This window comes from Pseudophryne corroboree, chromosome 1 (genome assembly GCF_028390025.1).
Source record: "Pseudophryne corroboree isolate aPseCor3 chromosome 1, aPseCor3.hap2, whole genome shotgun sequence".
Classification (NCBI taxonomy): Eukaryota; Metazoa; Chordata; class Amphibia; order Anura; family Myobatrachidae; genus Pseudophryne; species Pseudophryne corroboree.
Genome location: NC_086444.1, coordinates 869,339,053 through 869,361,512, shown reverse-complemented (window position 1 = coordinate 869,361,512; position 22,460 = coordinate 869,339,053). Strand labels below are relative to the sequence as shown.

The 22,460-nt window shown below is 46.4% G+C and overlaps 1 protein-coding gene across 4 annotated transcripts in view; it reads left to right on the top strand.

Moving 5' to 3' along the window:
• Positions 1-22,460, top strand: part of LOC134914279 (poly [ADP-ribose] polymerase tankyrase-1) — a 571,272-nt gene that overhangs the window by 541,321 nt on the left and 7,491 nt on the right. For all 4 annotated transcript variants that reach the window (XM_063920036.1, XM_063920037.1, XM_063920035.1 and 1 more), the window contains 2 exons: positions 3,332-3,518; positions 4,998-5,154. In XM_063920036.1, coding sequence (XP_063776106.1) covers positions 3,332-3,518; positions 4,998-5,154 — 344 coding nt within the window. The remainder of the gene's footprint in view (positions 1-3,331; positions 3,519-4,997; positions 5,155-22,460) is intronic.

Genomic DNA, 22,460 nt, shown 5'->3' with positions numbered 1-22,460 from the left:
GGGTAAATGCGCTTTCTTTTTTTGCCAAGTCCGTGGATTTATCTCTGGAGCCTGTTGAGGTGAGTATAATTGATCTTTTATTTTCAGGTACCCCGGGATTCTACATGGAGAAGAGGACCGATGTCGGCGTGTGAACATAGGTAAGTATGTGTGTGTCGGCAGTGTGTAATAAAGTTTTACTGTCGACGGTGTCTGTGTCCTGTTTTTATTTGGGTATTTTTTTTCCATTAGAACTACAGGTACCAGCGGGCCCGTTTTTCTCCCGCATGCTGGTACTTGTGGTTCTCCAAGTACCAGCTTGCAGGGGAGGCTTGCTGGGACTTGTAGTACTAATGGAAAAAACAATATCTTTTTTTTTGAACACAAAGGCTATCAGCCCCCCCATCCGCAGCCCATTGGATGGGGGGGGACAGCCTCGGGCTTCACCCCTGGCCCTTGGGTGGCTGGGGGGGGGGGACCCCTTGATTGAAGGGGTCCCCATTCCCCCAGGGTTCCCCGGCCAGGGGTGACTAGTTGGATATTTGATGCCACGGCCGCAGGGCACTGTATAAAAGTGACCCCCGGCTGTGGCATTATCTGTCCAGCTAGTGGAGCCCGATGCTGGTGTTAAAAATACGGGGGACCCCTACTCGTTTTGTCCCCCGTATTTTTGGCACCAGCATCAGGCGCAGAGCCCGGTGCTGGTTTTAAAAATACGGGGGATCCCCTGTCAATTTTTTCCCCGCATTTTTAGAACCAGGACCAGCTCAATGAGCCCGAGGCTGGTTATGCTTTGGAGGGGGGACCCCACGCCATTTTTTTCCCGGATTTTACCGTTCCAGCAATAAAAAAAATAAAAAAATAAAAATATTATTTTAAAAAATATATAAATAATATTTGTGCCTCCCCCAAAAAAAAAAAAAAAACCTAATCCCTTCTAATATAAATAGATCTGCTATTCCTAAAAAAAAAAACACAAAAAAAAACATGTTTAAAATTTTTTTATTTGTTTTCACCCTCCAAAGTGTGGCGGAGTGAAAATCGCGAATTTGCTGTCTAAAAGCACTGCAGGCGAATTTCCAAACTTGAATTGAATATGCTGGAGGCGAATTGCAGCATCTGTACCATTGCAGAAAAGGCGAATTCGGAAAAAGGCGAATTGAGAAAAGGCGAATTTTGACGGGCCGTTTTTTTGCGAAAAATGACTGCACTGCATAGGCGAATTGATTTTTGGAGGCGAAAACGGCCCGGAATTCGCCTATTTTGCCAATTCGCCCGCTATTGCATATACCCCATAGAGCTTGATTCAATTAACCTCGGTAATTATCCGCTAATGCAGTGGTTGGGGCTATTCAATTACAGCCCACAGGCTGCACTTACCGTGAATTTCTGTTCAAGTCTCCCTTATGGGCCCTACACACAGACCTCACTACACGATATGAACGTTCTCGTTCATTAATGAACGAGATATCGTGCAGTGAGTAGGCACCAACGATTAATGATGCGCGGCCCCAAGCTCGTTAATCGTTGGTGCCAGGTCGCTTATGCATGCAGGCGGCCAATATGGACAATCTCGTCCATATTAGCATGCACTGCTATGGTGACGGGGGGAGTGAAGAAACTTCACTCCCCCCGTCACCTCGCCCGTATCCGCCGTCGGGCAGCTCGGCGGCGGATCGCCGAGTGTGTAGGGCCAATTAGACTCGAACATGAATCTGCATTAAGTGCCCTTATCATGGGTGCTGCAAACGTGTTAACGCATAGCACCAGGCACTAATCCCGGAACCTATGGGTTAACGACAATTAGCCGCAATGTTACCACGTAAGTTAAGGGGCTGTAATTTAACAGCTCTAGGCGTATAAGTACTTTTGCTCACGTGGTTAAGTTTGGAGCATAAAAATAATCTCCTGCTCATGAATCCTGTACATATATAAAATGTTGTGATCCTACTAGGACATAAGTATAATTGAGAAGCTAATAAGATAGTTAAATCATATTTGTATTCTAATTCCTCCGTAAAGTGTTCTAAATCTCTCAGACTCTTCCTCTTGTACTGGCAGAAGGTCTGGTTTCCACGATCACTGTGATTAGTTTAAAGGGACCTCCATACAATTTATTTTAATTTTATATCATCATCCCTATTCCACAATAAACTTATTTGAAAATTGTTCCCTGTTGCGTTGTGTTAGCAAAATAAGCACAGACATGTATACATTTCGTTTCAAAATATCTCATCCCTATTCACTGCAAATAAACCTGACATTTAAACGAGACTTTTATAGTGTTGCAACAGTTCTTTAGGCTGGCTACACAGTAATCTGCCATTGCATTGACAGAAAGGTTAATTAGGTAAACTACAGTATCCATACTTACCAATCAGCATCTCGATATGTCGGACCAGCCATCACAACTGGGTGGGCATTTGAATTTGCGCGCGAACTTGTGATGCCAATGTCAGCGCCCCCTGCAGCCAGTGTACGAGCAGGTCGCCTGTACACTCATGCAGATGCACTGATAATCCGTTGTTCTGCAGGGCTGATCTGTACAACATAATTCAGACATATCGGGCCTAAACACCTACTGATTAACTACAGATACAGTATATTGTTTGTCACTAGAACGAGCATTATATCTTTCTAGTGTGTACTCCAGCCATAAGCCTTTCTATAATGGGTGGATGGTGTGTGGTCACAAGGGCCCCTGGGTCCAGGGGGTCCCACACCGCACACCCTGCACTCATGTATTATACTTACCCCTCCGGAGTCCCACGGCACTGCACCGCAGACACAAATCAATTGGAAAATGGCCGCCGCGGACGTTTCTGAGTTATTTACGCATGCGCACTAGAGCTGTCCCTGGGAATAAGGCGCACTAGAGCTGTCCCTGGGAATAAGGCGTGGGCGACATGAACCCGGAGACCTACGCATGCACAGTAGACTCTGCATAATACCAGAGTCTATTCACTGCCAGAGAGGAGGGGGCCCTCAACGGTAGGCTGTATGCGGGCCCTGTCCTCTCTTAAAACGCCATTGTACCCAGCTTAAGTTTTCTGCAAAGGTTTACTCTTCATAGCGGCATTAGCTGGCCCCCATGATTCCTGTTGCAGTCTTGGGTCTCGTGTATAGAGCCCCGTATGCATCCCTTTAGAACATTAGACTTGATTGTAATAATCTTTTTTTCCCACCAGTAAGTACAGTAACATCAATATATTCAAGTTAGATGTGCAAAACCACCTGTTCTAAAAATATGTAACATGTATCTGTTATAACTGTGGTTATGGATCAGAATTTTTGAGTTTTATTGTCATTTGCATATTAACTGTTCTCTTCAATTTTCCCGCCTTCCATACAGGCTCTCCCTTTATCAATGCAATCATTCATAAAGGCTTTGATGAGCGACATGCATACATTGGTGGAATGTTTGGGGCTGGCATATATTTTGCAGAAAACTCGTCAAAAAGCAACCAGTATGTTTATGGCATAGGTGGAGGAACCGGCTGCCCAACACACAAAGACAGATCATGTTATGTTTGCCACAGGTTTGTTTCCTCACGAATATGTTTCACTCTAAAGAAGATGTTTCTTATCCAGAGTCAAATATTAGTTGACTACCTCTTTTACAGTTATGCTGGGTAAACACTTATAAATTATATAATCAATTGATCTGTAGAGATATTTGTCATCAGCTGTGCTGCAGGGCCGATGCAATATGTCTGAACGACGGCGTTTATAGATATATCGTTGGTACATACTGGTCGACGGGCCAGCGATAGATCGGCTGTTCAATAGGCCAGTGTGTCCCCACCATAAGAGAATTGAACACTAAGCCACAAGGTCATAGGTGGAAACTAACCTAGCAACAACAAGCGGGCATGGGTCATTAGGTTGACCACTATTGGTCGACATGGAAAAAGGTCGACATTACTTTTTGAAACTTTTTTTTGTGTTGTTTTCTTCGTAAAGTGGCAGGGAACCCCAATTAGTGCACCGTGTCCCCTCGCATGGCGAGCGATCGCCATGCTTCGGGCAAGGTGCCTCGCTCTGCTACCGCTGCGCTCAGCATAGGTTGCCATTCCCAATTGTAATCCACGTGGATGGTAAAGTATGAAAAAGGTTGGGGGGGTTTTTCAAAAGGAAAAAAAAAAATTTGAAAAAAACCTTTTTAACTTTTTTCCATGTCGACCTAATGCATGTCGACTAATGACTGTCGATCTAAGTGTTGTCGACCTAATGACCGTATACCAGAAAAAGCATCCTGCCTAGGGCAGTCTTGACATTTTTATTAAAGGAAGTACAGTATTTATAGCTTGTGCACGTACAAATTTTACACAGATAAGTGTCTCATTTTCTCTTCCTTAACACTGATTTCTGAGAATAAGTTTATATTTAAAAGCATGGAGCAAGAAAAAGGTGGTAATTTCCCTTTAAAGAGGACTGAGGGTACACAATCACTGTAACTTCTTGTGTAGGAATCCATGTGATATATTGATGATCAAGGTTCTGGGCAACTGTTTTTTGCAAATCATACTTTGCCCCACACTTATTTTCTTACTGTGCTGACAGAGCAAGGTTTTAAATGTCAGGAGCTAGATTTATTGCACTTTCCTCACAATGCCATCAAATGTTGTCATTTGGAGGAAATTAGTTGCTGGGACTCCTCTGCCTGTGATTTATATGTGACCTTGCGGAGTCTTTAGTTTGGCATTAAATATAATATGCAGCCCATCGTAAATGTCCCGGGAAAGTTAAACCTTGTGCAGCTTAGACATTTTGCTGCTATGAATTTTGAATCTGCCATTTCTAGTTTATCTTATCATTTTAAAACATTATTTTTGAAATATTATACAAATAAACAAGAACTGTATATTAAATTGAGGTGCTTTTTATTATTTTTTACATATTACTAAATAAATTCATAACTTACTATATACCAAGCAAAGGCTCTTATCTATAAATTGATCCATATTGTGTGAATCTGTCAAAATGAACCTAAAAGCTGTGTATTTTTTCCTTCTCAGACAAATGCTATTCTGTAGAGTGACACTTGGCAAATCCTTCTTGCAATTCAGCACTATGAAGATGGCGCATGCTCCTCCAGGGCATCACTCGGTCATTGGCAGGCCGAGTGTAAATGGACTGGCATATGCAGAGTATGTCATCTACAGAGGAGAACAGGTATATAGTAGTAGTTTGACTTTGTCACTGTGAAATGTCAATTCATTACACGAAATAGAGCAAGCCAAATTCTTGAAACCGATTGAGGGTGTGCAGAGGATACATACTCAAGCAGCTTAGTGTTACTGTGGTTTTTGCAAGTGAAAATGCAAATATAAACGCATATATAGTGTGTTACTACCACTGTTACTAGTGTTCTTAAGTGTTAGCATTCAGGTGTTTAAAATATACACAGATGTGGACCAATTTGTTGGTTGCCTCAGCTCATTGAAGAATGCTTCATTTCTCCTGAAAAGTGATGAAATGAAAAGCTTTTGGCTCATGTATACCTGCTTGCCTTTGCTATGCTTAGAATAAAGCAAAACTGTGAAAAAAGATACATTATTGCTTATTCTCCAAATACATTCTAATATGGCCAGGACAGATTTGTTGGTACCTCTTAGAAAAGATAATAAACAATTGGATTACAGTGATAATTCAAGAAAGCAATTAATCTGAGCTAATATCAAACACATCTCTAATCTTCTAATCAGTCATTCAGCCAATCTAAAAGTAGGCACTCTGATGTTTGGTATCATTGTGTGCACCACACTGAACATGGTCCAAAGAAAGCAAAGGACAGGGTTGTCTGAGGAGATCACACAGACAATTATAGACAAGCATATTAAAGGTGTAGGGTTATATTCAATTGAAGTTGAAACTGCCGTCTTGTCAGAAAGACTGCAGTTTCCGACTGATTTAGGTCGGAAGGGGCTCCAACCTATTCAGTAGGGGCTGGTTTTTTTACAACTAGTCAGGAATTCGCGGCGGAATAGCCGCAAATTCACGTGCTTTTGTCAGAAACGCGGCCAAATCCGACCGGTTTTGGCCCCGTTTCCGACAATCTCATTCGAACTTTAAAAAAAAATTGGATTGAGGAGATGAGACGGGGATGCGGGGACATGTTTTGAGGGGTGTTGGGACGTGGGAGGATGGAAGAGACAACGGGCTATAGGGGCATCAGGGCACATGGCAGGTACTTCAGACGGGCGTCCCCCCGGCCAGGCTCCTCTCTCCCAGCAGCAGTGTGCAGCACTCCCCGGCTGGCACTGGGCTGTGTGGCTGAGTGCAGGGATCTGAGGCTCCCTCCAGCCCTTCCCTGTGATCTCACACACGGGGACGGCTGAGGAAAGCAGAGAGGAGGAGCGGGTCAGCAGCTGCACGGACGGAACACCGGCAGTAGCAGCACGGACGGGACGTTGAGCGCGGGGCATGTGATAGTTGTCGGGAACGGCTATTCATTGAATAGTGCTTTGCTGGATATTTTCTGACAATGCTTGTCGGAAAGGATCCGACTCGAATTGAATATACCTCAAAGACTATAATGGGCCCTACACACTTGCCGATGTGTATAAGCGATATGAACGATCTCGTTCAGTATTGAATGATATGCAAGGAAAAAAACTACCAAGGTAGGATTGGCGCTGACAGGAGCTGTGAGACTTCCAGCTGCTGAATATAGAGGGCTAGTCAGACCCTTATAGTAGAACAACAAGAATAAAATTGATTCAGCGCTAAAGATAAAAACATTCAATGTTTATTACACATATGTAGTGTTAGTCATAAATATGACATGCATTTAGGAATTATATATAGATAAACTGTTGCAACAGAAAAAATAAATAATGAAAAAATATAAAAACACCAATAGATGTGGGGCAAGGAGCAACACTGCTAAAAAAAATAATGTTTCAGTAAAAAACTGATCTGTTAAGCTGGGAGAATTCATATGAAGGCCTGCTTCCTAGGGAAATTGTATTATGCCAGAGATTACCAGTTCCATTTGAGTCCTCCAGTAGGTTAGCACTCCTGTATAGCAATGGAGATCCTCTCACTGGCTGTATTTTTCCATGATGGTACTCTGCTGCAAGATGGACCGTAGCAAGGTCTTATGCAATAATTTGTCAGAAAGTGTCCCAATAGGACCGCAGTTCCCAATCACTGGACAGCAGGCTTGTATCAGAGATTTAAGAGTCCCAGACTGGTGATAAGTCTGGGACTCTTAAATCGCTGATACAAGCCTTTATATATTATTAAGATGTTTAAAGTCCATTGTACTGTAGCCATCATCCCTGGATGTGGCCAAAAGAAGAAATGTCCCCCCAGATTAAACAGGTTAGTAAGAATGGTACAACAGGAGACCAGGAAAACTGGCAAAGAGATACAAGCTGACTTCCATGGTCAATGTATATCAGTGTCTGATGCCTTTTGAGCAACACTGGGCTCGGTGGAAGACGACCCAGGAGGATTCCACTTTTGAAAAAAAACATAAAAAACAAAACTGGAATTTGCTAAAATGCATATTGAGAAGCCACATTGCTTCTGGGAGAATGTTCTCTGGACAGATGAGTCAAGACTGGACCTTTTTGGCATGTCACATCAGCTCTGTGTTCAGACTGAAATATTAAGCTTTCAAAGAAAAGAGCACTGTACCTACTGTGAAACATGCAGGAGGCTTGGATATGTTTTGGGGCTGCTTGCTGTATCTGGCATAGGGTGCCTTGAATCTGTGCAGGGCACAATGAAATCTTAAGACTATCAAGGCTTGTCTGAGAAAAACATACTGCTCAGTATCAGGCCATGGGTCCTCCAACAGGATAATGACCCAAAACACACAACTAAAAGCACCCAGGAATGGATGAGAACAGAACATTGGAGTGTTCAGAAGTGGCCTTCTATGTTCCCTTATCTGAATCCTATCGGACATCTATGGAAAGAACTGAAGCATACAGCCAGGAGATGACACCCATCAAGCTGGAGACAGCTAGAGTGGTTTGCTCAGGAAGAGTGGGACAAACTACCTGTTGACATTGGTCCCATTGAGAGCTACATACAGTAAATTGCTTGATTGCAGTGATTTCCTCTAAAGGTTGTGCAGCCAAATATTAGGTTAAGCGCCCCATTATTTTAGCCAATGCCATTTTCATTTGTTTTAGTCTTTACATTTGAATTTTTATTCAAAAAGTCTGATTTCTGTTAGAATAAACAATGACGTATGCCAATTCCTTTTGGCACTTTTAAGTTATTTTAGAGACAAATTTGGGTTCGTTTTTTTTTTTTTTTTTTTTTTTGTAGAATGGTACCAACCAATTTGTCCATGCCTGTATCTTGTTCAGTCCACATGTGTTTACTGTTGGCAAAAGCATTTTGTGAGTTCTACATGCCAGAGAAATGTGTCAGGTTACCTCCTGTGAGGGCCACCTCAGAGGGATAAATACATATCTGACTTTTGCATTGCTAAAACATTCAGGGAGCTGGCCTACCCTTGTTATTTGGCAGGGCTAATTTAACATGATCGTGATAGAAATGTAATGGAGGAAGACATTTTTCTCCTTTGACCTTGTAAAACATCTACCTGCTAATTGGTCTTCCAAGCAGAGCTCTTTCTCAACTGTTACTTCTCACTTCTATAGGTCAGTGTCCTTAGTAGACAGACAGTCACACATATAGACAAAGTAATGGAAGCAGAATAAACAGAATAGTGGGCTAGATTGAGGGAGAACTTTTTTTTCTCTGACGTCCTAGTGGATGCTGGGTACTCCGTAAGGACCATGGGGAATAGACGGGCTCCGCAGGAGACTGGGCACTCTTAAAAGAAAGATTAGGTACTACATCTGGTGTGCACTGGCTCCTCTCTCTATGCCCCTCCTCCAGACCTCAGTTAGAATCTGTGCCCGGCCAGAGCTGGAGGCACCCTAGGGGCTCTCCTGAGCTTCCTAGAAAATAAAGTATTTGTTAGGTTTTTTATTTTCAGTGAGATCTGCTGGCAACAGACTCACTGCTACGTGGGACTGAGGGGAGAGAAGCAAACCTACCTGCTTGCAGCTAGCTTGTGCTTCTAAGGCTACTGGACACCATTAGCTCCAGAGGGATCGAACACAGAGCCCGACCTCGATCGTCCGTTCCCGGAGCCGCGCCGCCGTCCCCCTCGCAGAGCCAGAAGACTGAAGAGAAAGTTGAAAACCGGCGGCTGAAGACTCCTGTCTTCATTAAGCTAGCGCACAGCACTGCAGCTGTGCGCCATTGCTCCCTTAGCACACCACACACTCCGGTCACTGATGGGTGCACGGCGCTGGGGGGGGGGCGCCCTGGGCAGCAATTAGATTACCTTATTGGCAAAAAGGCACATAATACAGGCTAATAAACTGTATATGTGCAATAACCCCCGCCATTAACTATTTAAAAATGCGGGAGAAGCCCGCCGCGGAGGGGGCGGGGCTATCTTCCTCAGCACACCAGCGCCATTTTCTCTTCACAGCTCCGCTGGAAGGACACTCCCTAGATTCTCCCCTGCAGTTTCCAGACTTCAAAGGTAAAAAAGAGAGGGGGGGCACATAAATTTAGGCGCAAACTGTGTATAATAAGCAGCTATAGGGGAAAAACCACTCAGTATAGTGTACATCCCTGTATTATATAGCGCTGTGGTGTGTGCTGGCATACTCTCTCTCTGTCTCCCCAAAGGACTTTGTGGGGTCCTGTCCTCTGTCAGAGCATTCCCTGTGTGTGTGCGGTGTGTCGGTACGGCTGTGTCGACATGTTTGATGAAGAGGCTTACGTGGAGGCGGAGCAGGAGCCGATAAGTGTGATGTCGCCCCCTGCGGGGCCGACACCTGAGTGGGTGGATATGTGGAAGGTATTAACCGACAGTGTCAACTCCTTGCATAAAAGGTTCGATGACGTAACAGCTTTGGGACAACCGGCTTCTCAGCCCGCGCCTGCCCAAGCGTCTCAGAGGCAATCAGGGGCTCAAAAACGCCCGCTACCTCAGATGGCAGACACAGATGTCGACACTGAGTCTGACTCCAGTGTAGACGAGGATGAGACAAATATACAGTCCACAAGGGCCATCCGATACATGATTACGGCAATGAAAAATGTGTTGCACATTTCTGACATTAACCCGGTTACCACTAAAAAGGGTATTATGTTTGGGGAGAAAAAGCAGCCAGTGACTTTTCCCCCATCTGATGAGTTAAATGAATTGTGTGAAGAAGCGTGGTGTTCCCCAGATAAGAAATTAGTGATTTCTAAGAGGTTACTGATGGCGTACCCTTTCCCGCCAACGGACAGGTTACGTTGGGAAACATCCCCTAGGGTGGACAAAGCGCTCACACGCTTATCAAAAAAGGTGGCACTGCCGTCTCAGGATACGGCTGCCTTAAAGGAGCCTGCAGATAGAAAGCAGGAGGCTATCCTGAAGTCTGTGTATACACACTCAGGTACTATACTGAGACCTGCAATTGCTTCAGCATGGATGTGTAGTGCTGCAGCAGCTTGGTCAGATACCCTGTCAGATAACATTGATTCCCTCGACAGGGATACCATTTTGCTAACCATAGAGCATATAAAAGACGTCGTCTTATATATGAGGGATGCACAGAGGGACATTTGCCGGCTGGCATCTAGAATTAATGCAATGTCCATTTCTGCCATGAGGGTGTTATGGACTCGGCAGTGGACAGGTGATGCTGATTCTAAAAGGCACATGGAGGTTTTGCCTTATAAGGGTGAGGAATTGTTTGGGGATGGTCTCTCGAACCTCGTATCCACAGCGACAGCTGGGAAGTCGACTTTTTTACCTCAGATTCCCTCACAGCCGAAGAAAGCATCGTATTATCAGGTACAGTCCTTTCGGCCTCAGAAAGGCAAGCGGGCCAGAGGAGCATCCTTTCTGCCCAGAGGCAGGGGTAGAGGGAAAAAGCTGCACCAGACAGCCAGTTCCCAGGAACAAAAATCTTCCCCTGCTTCCACTAAGTCCACCGCATGACGCTGGGGCTCCACAGGTGGAGCCAGGTGCGGTGGGGGCGCGTCTCCGGAACTTCAGCGACCAGTGGGTTCACTCACAGGTGGATCTCTGGGTTCTACAAGTGGTTTCTCAGGGATACAAGCTGGAGTTCGAGGCGACTCCCCCTCGCCGTTACCTCAAATCAGCCTTGCCAGCTGCTCCCAGGGAAAGGGAGGTAGTACTGGCAGCAATTCACAAGCTGTACCTTTATCAGGTGATAATCAAAGTTCCCCTCCTTCAACAGGGACGGGGTTACTATTCCACAATGTTTGTGGTACCGAAACCAGACGGTTCGGTGAGACCCATTCTAAATTTGAAATCCTTGAACACTTATATAAGGAAGTTCAAGTTCAAAATGGAATCGCTCAGGGCGGTTATTGCAAGCCTGGAAGAGGGGGATTTTATGGTGTCGCTGGACATCAAGGATGCTTACCTACATGTCCCCATTTACCCACCTCACCAGGAGTACCTCAGGTTTGTGGTACAAGACTGTCATTACCAATTCCAGACGTTGCCGTTTGGTCTGTCCACGGCACCGAGGGTATTTACCAAAGTAATGGCCGAAATGATGATACTCCTTCGAAAGAAGGGAGTTATAATTATCCCGTACTTGGACGATCTCCTTATAAAGGCGAGGTCCAAGGAGCAGTTGTTAGTCAGCGTAGCACTATCTCGGGAAGTGCTACAACAGCACGGCTGGATTCTAAATATCCCAAAGTCGCAGCTAATTCCTACGACGCGTCTGCTGTTCCTGGGCATGATTCTGGACACAGAACAGAAGAAAGTGTTTCTCCCGGAGGAGAAGGCCCAGGAATTATCATCTCTGGTCAGGGACCTCCTGAAACCAAAACAGGTGTCGGTGCATCACTGCACGCGAGTCCTGGGAAAGATGGTAGCTTCTTACGAAGCAATTCCCTTCGGCAGGTTCCATGCAAGGATCTTCCAGTGGGATCTGTTGGACAAGTGCCAGGGTGTCTCTGCTGTGGTGGCTGCAGAGTGCTCATCTTCTCGAGGGCCGCAGATTCGGCATACAGGACTGGGTCTTGGTGACCACGGATGCGAGCCTCCGAGGTTGGGGGGCAGTCATTCAGGGATGAAACTTCCAAGGCCAGTGGTCGAGTCAGGAGTCTTCCCTACACATAAATATTCTGGAACTAAGGGCCATTTACAATGCCCTGAGTCAAGCAGAACCCCTGCTTCAAAACCAACCGGTGCTGATTCAGTCAGACAACATCACGGCGGTTGCCCATGTAAACCGCCAGAGCGGCACAAGAAGCAGGATGGCAATGGCAGAAGCCACAAGGATTCTTCGATGGGCGGAGAATCACGTGCTAGCACTGTCAGCAGTGTTCATTCCGGGAGTGGACAACTGGGAAGCAGACTTCCTCAGCAGGCACGACCTCCACCCGGGAGAGTGGGGACTTCATCCAGAAGTCTTCAAGCTGATTGTAAATCGTTGGGAAAGGCCACAGGTGGACATGATGGCGTCCCGCCTCAACAAAAAGCTAAAAAGATATTGCGCCAGGTCAAGGGACCCTCAGGCGATAGCTGTGGACGCTCTAGTGACACCGTGGGTGTACCAGTCGGTTTATGTGTTCCCTCCTCTTCCTCTCATACCCAAGGTACTGAGGATAATAAGAAAAAGAGGAGTAAGAACTATACTCATCGTTCCGGACTGGCCAAGAAGAACTTGGTACCCGGAACTTCAAGAAATGATCTCAGAGGACCCATGGCCTATGCCGCTCCGACAGGACCTGCTACAGCAGGGGCCCTGTCTGTTCCAAGACTTACCGCGGCTGCGTTTGATGGCATGGCGGTTGAACGCCGGATCCTAATGGAGAAGGGCATTCCAGATGAAGTCATTCCTACGCTGATAAAAGCTAGGAAGGATGTTACAGCAAAACATTATCACCGCATATGGCAGAAATATGTTGCTTGGTGTGAGGCCAGGAAGGCCCCAACAGAGGAATTTCAGCTGGGTCGATTTCTGCACTTCCTACAGTCAGGAGTGACTATGGGCCTGAAGTTGGGATCCATTAAAGTCCAGATTTCGGCCCTGTCTATTTTCTTTCAAAAAGAACTGGCCTCACTGCCTAAAGTTCAGACGTTTGTTAAGGGAGTGCTGCATATTCAGCCCCCTTTTGTGCCTCCAGTGGCACCTTGGGATCTCAACGTTGTGTTGGATTTCCTAAAATCACATTGGTTTGAGCCACTTAAGACCGTGGATTTAAAATATCTCACGTGGAAGGTGGTCATGCTGTTGGCCTTAGCTTCGGCCAGGCGTGTGTCAGAATTGGCGGCTTTGTCGTGTAAAAGCCCATATCTGATTTTCCATATGGACAGGGCAGAATTGAGGATTCGTCCCCAATTTCTTCCTAAGGTGGTATCAGCGTTTCATTTGAACCAACCTATTGTAGTGCCTGCGGCTACTCGGGACTTGGAGGATTCCAAGTTGCTGGACGTAGTCCGGGCCCTGAAAATCTATTTTTCCAGGACGGCTAGAGTCAGAAAAACTGACTCGCTATTTATCCTGTATGCACCCAACAAGCTGGGTGCTCCTGCTTCAAAGCAGACTATTGCTCGCTGGATCTGTAGCACGATTCAGCTTGCACATTCTGCGGCTGGACTGCCGCATCCTAAATCAGTAAATGCCCATTCCACGAGGAAGGTGGGCTCTTCTTGGGCGGCTGCCCGAGGTGTCTCGGCTTTACAACTTTGCCGAGCTGCTACTTGGTCGGGTTCAAACACTTTTGCAAAATTCTACAAGTTTGATACCCTGGCTGAGGAGGACCTTGAGTTTGCTCATTCGGTGCTGCAGAGTCATCCGCACTCTCCCGCCCGTTTGGGAGCTTTGGTATAATCCCCATGGTCCTTACGGAGTACCCAGCATCCACTAGGACGTCAGAGAAAATAAGAATTTACTCACCGGTAATTCTATTTCTCGTAGTCCGTAGTGGATGCTGGGAGCCCGTCCCAAGTGCGGACTCTCTGCAATACATGTATATAGTTATTGCTTAACTAAAGGGTTATTGTTATGAGCCATCTGTTAAATGAGGCTCAGTTATTGTTCATACTGTTAACTGGGTATAGTTATCACAAGTTATACGGTGTGATTGGTGTGGCTGGTATGAGTCTTACCCTGGATTCCAAATCCTTTCCTAGTAATGTCAGCTCTTCCGGGCACAGTTTCCCTAACTGAGGTCTGGAGGAGGGGCATAGAGGGAGGAGCCAGTGCACACCAGATGTAGTACCTAATCTTTATTTTAAGAGTGCCCAGTCTCCTGCGGAGCCCGTCTATTCCCCATGGTCCTTACGGAGTACCCAGCATCCACTACGGACTACGAGAAATAGAATTACCGGTGAGTAAATTCTTATTTATTTATTTTTTAAGTACATGGTTGTGCCACATTTTTATGACCGCCTCCTACATTTGACGTTGGCAGCGCGTAGTCCATGAAGTACAGTACGTCATGTGTCGTGCGTTGTCTTGGTGGGTGTATAAGGTGTGCGATAGTCTGTCTGCACACATATTACTCGTTGCTGTCATGGGTAAAAGGGGTGATTTATCAGAGTTGCAAAAAGGGATGATTATCAGCTTTCGGGTAAAGGGTGGCAGTATTTCTAAAATGTTATGCGTTTAACATACCGCCCATTGTGATCCCGGTGGTCGCAATACCGATGTTGGAATCCCGATGGGGGTACAATGCCGGCGCCGGAATACAGGCGACATAGGTGATTCTCCCTCTGTGGGTGTCCACGACACCCATAGAGGGAGCATAGAATCTATGGCGAGCAAAGCGAGTCACTGCGCCAGCAAGCGGCCCACGATGCACTCGCTCCGCTTCCGGCATTCTGATGGACAGGATGCCGCTGTCTGTATAGTGACAGCCGGCATCCCATGTGCCAGGATACCATACCAATCCTTCTGAAACAGTGCTGTTTATGAACTGTTGGCGTGCTCCTGTGGTGAAGGTGTATTGTGACTGGACAAATGGCACCATTGCAAATAACTAACATGAAAACCACCACGTGCCATTGATATGAGAGGTGAACATCGGCTACGAAGGGGTGTGAGAGCCGACTGACTCGCTACAGTGGAGCAGCTCACCGTCAAAATGAACCTGGGGGCTACCAGTCGTGTGTCTAAAATGACAGTTTTAGCCCATCTAGCCGGTTACTCTGGCTATTAGCTGTTGGTCATGATAATGTGATTTGACTTTGTATATTGCATTTATGTACTCTATTTCAATATCCACTGGCCCAAGTATGATAGGACCTATTTTAGTGTGGTCACGTGTCTTAAGCTGGGTACACACTAAACTGTATCAAAATGTAAGTGATTATTTATTAGAAGCAGATAGGCAGTTGAACAATACTGATATTTATAGGAAATTGGGGGGTAATCCCACAGAATTGTTTCAATCTAAATTGAAAAAGATGCTTATGAAGGGTCTAGCGGAGGGAGCTATATCCAAAGACACTTAGAATTTTTTATTTACACCTCACCCCGTTGTACCCACATATTATCATTTGCCCAAAATACACAAGTCCCTAACTGCACCTCCCGGGAGACCTATTATTTCGGGAGTGGGTTCTTTAACAATTTATCACATTATGTTGATTCATTTCTACAAGGTCACGTTAAAGATTTGAAGTCCTATATAAAGCACACCACACAATTCTTAAATCTGATTGATGGTCTAAGATGGAAGGATGGTTACTGTATGGTTACATGTGACGTAGAGTCACTATATTCCAATATACCACAAGATCAGGGTATACGGGTTATTGATCAGTATCTATCTAGAGATGAATCAATGACTAATGATCTTCGTGACTTTATATTGAAATCAAATTTATATTACATCATAATTATTTTGTTCTTGACTCACGTTATTTACAAACACGGGGTACGGCGATGGGAACCACGTTCGCCCCGAGTTTCACGAACCTATACGTGGGCGGTTTTGAGGACCAACATGTGTGGGGGAGCGAGCTTGGGGCGGGCTTGGTTCTCTCTTGCCGATTTACAGATGATTTATTTTTTGTTTGGGATCATCACAAAGCACCTTTAACACCTTTTTTGAATAGTTTAAATAAATAAGATTTTACTCACCGGTAAATCTATTTCTCGTAGTCCGTAGTGGATGCTGGGGACTCCGTAAGGACCATGGGGATTAGCGGCTCCGCAGGAGACTGGGAACAACTAAAGAAAGCTTTAGGACTACCTGGTGTGCACTGGCTCCTCCCACTAAGACCCTCCTCCAGACCTCAGTTAGGATACTGTGCCCGGAAGAGCTGACACAATAAGGAAGGATTTTGAATCCCGGGTAAGACTCATACCAGCCACACCAATCACACCGTATAACTCGTGATACTATACCCAGTTAACAGTATGATAACAACTGAGCCTCTCAACAGATGGCTCAACAATAACCCTTTAGTTAGGCAATAACTATATACAAGTATTGCAGACAATCCACACTTGGGATGGGCGCCCAGCATCCACTACGGACTACGAGAAATAGATTTACCGGTGGGTAAAATCTTATTTTCTCTAACGTCCTAAGTGGATGCTGGGGACTCCGTAAGGACCATGGGGATTATACCAAAGCTCCCAAACGAGCGGGAGAGTGCGGATGACTCTGCAGCACCGAATGAGCAAACTCTAGGTCCTCCTCAGCCAGGGTATCAAACTTGTAGACTCTTGCAAGAGTGTTTGAACCCGACCAAGTAACAGCTCGGCAAATTTGTAAAGCCAAGACCCCTCGGGCAGCCGCCCAAGAAGAGCCCACTTTCCTCATGGAATGGGCTTTCACAGATTTAGGGTGCGGCAGTCCAGCCGCAGAATGTGCAAGTTGAATCGTGCTACAGATCCAGCGAGCAATAGTCTGCTTAGAAGCAGGAGCACCCAGCTTGTTGGGTGCATACAGGATAAATAGCGAGTCAGTTTTCCTGACTCCAGCCGTCCTGGAAACATATACTTTTCAGGGCCCTGACTACGTCCAGAAAACTTGGAATCCTCCAAGTCCCAAGTAGCCGCAGGCACCACAATAGGTTGGTTCACATGAAAAACTGCTACCACCTTAGGAAGAAATTGGGAACGTGTCCTCAATTCCGCCTTATCCATATAAAATACAGATAAGGGCTTTTGACAAAGCCGCCAATTCTGATACACGCCTGGCCGACGCCAAGGCCCACAGCATGACCACTTTCCACGTGAGGTATTGTAGCTCCACGGATTTAAGTGGCTCAACTCAATGCGACTTCAGGAAATCCAACACTACGTTGAGATCCCACGGTGCCACTGGAGGCACAAACGGGGGCTGACTATGCAGCACTCCCTTAACAAAAGTCTGAACTTCAGGCAGTGAAGCCAGTTCTATTTTGGAAGAAAATCGATAGAGCCGAAATCTGGACCTTAATGGAACCCAATTTTAGGCCCATAGTCACCTCTGACTTGTAGGAAGTGCAGAAATCGACCTAGCTGAAATTCCTCCTTTGGGGCCTTACTGGCCTCACAGCACGCAACATATTTCCGCCATATGCGGTGATAATGGTTTGCGTTCACTTCTTTCCTAGCTTTAAATAGCGTAGGGATAACTTCCTCCGGAATGCCCTTTTCCTTCAGGATCCGGCGTTCAACCGCCATGCCGTCAAACGCAGCCGCGGTACGTCTTGGAACAGACAGGCCCCCTGCTGCAGCAGGTCCTGTCTGAGCGGCAGAGGCCATGGGACCTCTGAGATCATTTCTTGGAGTTCTGGGTACCAAGCACTTCTTGGCCACCCGAAACAATGAGTATAGTTCTTACTCCTCTCCTTCTTATTATTCTCATTACCCTGGGTATGAGAGGCAGAGAAGGGAACACATACACCGACTGGTACACCCACGGTGTTACCAGAGCGTCCACAGCTATCGCCTGAGGGTCCCTTGACCTGGCGCAATATCTTTGTAGCTTTTTGTTGAGGCGGGACGCCATCCTGTCCACCTGTGGCCTTTCCCCACGGTGTACAATCATTTGGAAGACTTCTGGATGAAGTCCCCACTCTCCCGGGTGGAGGTCGTGTCTGCTGAGAAAGTCTGCTTCTCAGTTGTCCACTCCGGGAATGAACACTGCTGACAGTGCTAACACATGATTTTCCGCCCATCGGAGAATCCTTGTGGCTTCTGCCATCGCCATCCTGCTTCTTGTGCCGCCCTGTCGGTTTACATGAGCGACCGCCGTGATGTTGTCTGACTGGATCAGTACCGGCCGGTGTTGAAGCGGGGGTCTAGCCTGACTTAGGGCATTGTAAATGGCCCATAGTTCCAGAACATTTATGTGTAGGGAAGTCTCCTGACTTTTCCATAGGCTTTGGAAGTTTCTTCCCTGTGTGACTGCCCCCCAGCCTTGAAGGCTGGCATCCGTGGTCACCAGGACCCAGTCCTGTATGCCGAATCTGCGGCCCCCTAGAAGATGAGCACTCTGCAGTCACCACCACAGCGACACCCTGGCCCTTGGAGACAGGGTTATCCGCCGATGCATCTGAGGATGCGACCCGGACCACTTGTCCAACAGATCCCACTGGAAGATCCTTGCATGGGACTTGGCGAACGGAAATTCATCGTAAGAAGCTACCATCTTTCCCAAGGCTCGCGTGCATTGATGCACCGATACCTGTATTTGTATTAGGAGGTCTCCGTCTAGAGACGCCAACTCCTTGGACTTCTCCTCCGGGAGAAAACCTTTTTATCCTGTTCTGTGTCCAGAACCATACCCAGGAACAGTAGACGCGTCGTAAGAACCAGCTGCGACTTTGGAATATTCAGAATCCAGCCGTGCTGTTGTAGCACTTCCCGAGATAGTGCTACTCCGACGAACAACTGCTCCCTGGACCTCGCTTTTATAAGGAGATCGTCCAAGTACGGGATAAGTACTTCGGCCATTACCTTGGTAAATACCCTCGGTGCCGGGGACAGACCAACGGCAACGTCTGGAATTGGTAATGACAATCCTGTACCGCAATTTTGAGGTACACCTGGTGAAGAGGGTAAATAGGGACATGCAGGTAAGTATCCTTGATGTCCAGTGATACCCTGAAATTTTCCAGGCTTGCAATAATCGCCCTGAGCGATTCCATTTTGAACTTGAACCTTCGTATATAAGTGTTCAAGGATTTCAATTTTAGAATGGGTCTCACCGAACCGTCTGGTTTCGGTACCACAATCATTTTGGAATAGTAACCCCGGCCTTGTTGAAGGAGGGGTACCTTGATTTCACTTGCTGGAAGTACAGCTTGTGAATTGCCGCCAGTACTACCTTTCACCGAGGGCAGCAGGCAAGGCTGATGTGAGGCAACGGCGAGGGGGAGTCGTCTCGAACTCCAGCCTGTATCCCTATGATACTACTTGCAGAACCTAGGGATCCACCTGTGGGCAAGCCCACTGGTCCCTGCAGTTCCCGAGACGCGCCCCCCACCGCACCTGTCTCCACCTGTGGAGCCCCAGCGTCATGCGGTGGACTCAGAGGAAGCGAGGGAAGATATTTGATCCTGGGAACTGGCTGACTGGTGCAGCTTTTTCCTTCTTCCCTTGTCTCTGTGCAGAAAGGAAGCGCCTTTGACCCGCTTGCTTTTCTGAAGCCAAAAGGACTGTACCTGAAAATACGGTGCTTTCTTAGGCTTTTGTGAGGAAACCTGAGGTAAAAAAATTTCTTCCCAGCTGTTGCTGTGGATACGAGGTCCCAGAGACCATCCCCAAACAATTCCTCACCCTTATAAGGCAGAATCTCCATGTGCCTTTTAAAGGCAGCATCACCTGTCCACTGCCGGGTTTCTAATACCCTCCTGGCAGAATGGACATTGCATTAATTCTGGATGCCAGCCGGCAAATATCCCTCTGTGCATCCTTTATATATAAGACAACGTCTTAAATATGCTCAATGTTAGCAAAATATTATCCCTGTCTTAGCGTATTAATATTATCTGACAGGGTATAAGACCACGCTGCAGCAGCACTATTTATGCTGAGGCAATTGCAGGTTTCAGTATATAACCTGAGTGTGTAAATACAGACTTCAGGATCGCCTCCTGCTTTTTATCAGCAGGTTCCTTCAAGGTGGCCGTATCCTAAGACGGCAGTGCCACCTTTTGACAAACGTGTGAGCGCCTTATCCACCCTAAGGGATATCTCCCAACGTGACCTATCCTCTGGCGTTAAAGGGTACGCCATCCGTAACTTTTTAGAAATTACCAGTTTCTTATCGGGGGAAACCACGCTTCTTTACACACTTCATTCATTCATCTGATGGGGGAACAAAACACTGGCTGCTTTTTCTCCCCAAAAATAAAACCCCTTTTATGTGGTACTTGGGTTCATGTCAGAAAATGCGTAACACATTTTTCATTGCCGAGATCATGTAACGGATGTTCCTAGTGGATTGTGTATATGTCTCAACCTCGTCGACACTGGAGTCAGACTCCGTGTCGACATCTGTGTCTGCCATTTGAGGTAACGGGCGTTGTTTGAGCCCCTGATGGCCTTTGAGACGCCTGGGCAGGCGCGGGCTGAGAAGCCGGCTGTCCCACAGCTGTTACGTCTTTATGTAAGGAGTTGACACTGTCGGTTAATACCTTCCACCTATCCATCCACTCTGGTGTCGGCCCCACAGGGGGCGACATCCCATTTATCGGCCTCTGCTCCGCCTCCACATAACCTTCCTCATCCAACATGTCGACACAGCCGTACCGACACACCGCACACACACAGGGAATGCTCTGACTGAGGACAGGACCCCACAAAGTCCTTTGGGGAGACCGAGAGAGAGTATGCCAGCACACACCAGAGCGCTATATAATGCAGGGATTAACACTATAACTGAGTGATTTTTCCCCAATAGCTGCTTGTATACATATATTGCGCCTAAATTTAGTGCCCCCCCCTCTCTTTTTAACCCTTTGAGCCTGAAAACTATGGGGGAGAGCCTGGGGAGCTGTCTTCCAGCTGCACTGTGAAGAGAAAATGGCGCCAGTGTGCTGAGGGAGAAGCCCCGCCCCTTTTTCGGCTGACTTTCTCCCGCTTTTTCTGGAATACTGGCAGGGGTAATTTTACATCTATATAGCCTCTAGGACTATATATGATGTAGATTTGCCAGCCAAGGTGTCATATATTGCCCTCAGGGCGCCCCCCCCAGCGCCCTGCAACCATCAGTGACCGGAGTGTGAGGTGTACATGAGGAGCAATGGCGCACAGCTGCAGTGCTGTGCGCTACCTTGGTGAAGACCGAAGTCTTCTGCCGCCGATTTTCCGGACTCTTCATGCTTCTGGCTCTGTAAGGGGGACGGCGGCGCGGCTCCGGGAACGAACACCAAGGTCGGGTCCTGCGGTCGATCCCTCTGGAGCTAATGGTGTCCAGTAGCCTAAGAAGCCCAAACTACCACCTGTTAGGTAGGTTCGCTTCTTCTCCCCTTAGTCCCTCGCTGCAGTGAGTCTGTTGCCAGCAGATCTCACTGTAAAATAAAAAACCTAAATATACTTTCTTTCTAGGAGCTCAGGAGAGCCCCTAGTGTGCATCCAGCTCAGCCGGGCACAAGAATCTAACTGAGGTCTGGAGGAGGGTCTTAGTGGGAGGAGCCAGTGCACACCAGGTAGTCCTAAAGCTTTCTTTAGTTGTGCCCAGTCTCCTGCGGAGCCCTAATCCCCATGGTCCTTACGGAGTCCCCAGCATCCACTTAGGACGTTAGAGAAATAATCATTATGGTCTTACTTTCACTAGTAATTTTAATTTTGAACACATTACTTACTTGGATATAGCTCTCTCCGTTGTAGACAATACATTGGTTACAGAGACTTGTATTAAAGGAAGTAGATCAGCATAAATTTTTGAATTATCAAAGCAGCCACCTTAGGAAATGGCGTGACAACATCCCTAAGGGACAATTTATTCGGATGAAAAGGAATTGTTCATCAAAAATGGGGTTTGAGAAACAAGCACATGGGTTATATATGTCCTTTGTTGAACAGGGTTATCCTTTGGATGTAGTGGATAAAGCATACAAGGAAGTGCAGGGAATAGAAAGAGAGACCATGCTTGTTGGATCTGGAAATAAATCTTATGTGAAAAAAGGAGAAAGAGATAGGACAATGAACTTTATTACTCAATTTAACTCACATGCAATAGAAATTAAAAATATTATAAGAAAGAATAGTCGATTATTGAAGCTAGATGATCATGTGGGGGAGCTCATTGCACCAAGGGGGGTTTACATTTCGTAGAGCTGTAAATATAAAAGGAAAATTAGCACCTAGTCACTTTAAGAAGAAAGATGCATATTTAAAGAGTGATATCAAGGGGGAAAGTTGGTTACCTATTAAGCGGCCTGCTGGATTCCACAGATGTGGAAAAGAGAGATGCGGGACGTAAATATACGGATAAAAAGTCCATTAATATAACATCTTTTGTCACAAAGGAGAGCTATATTATTAAAGATTTTCTTAACTGTA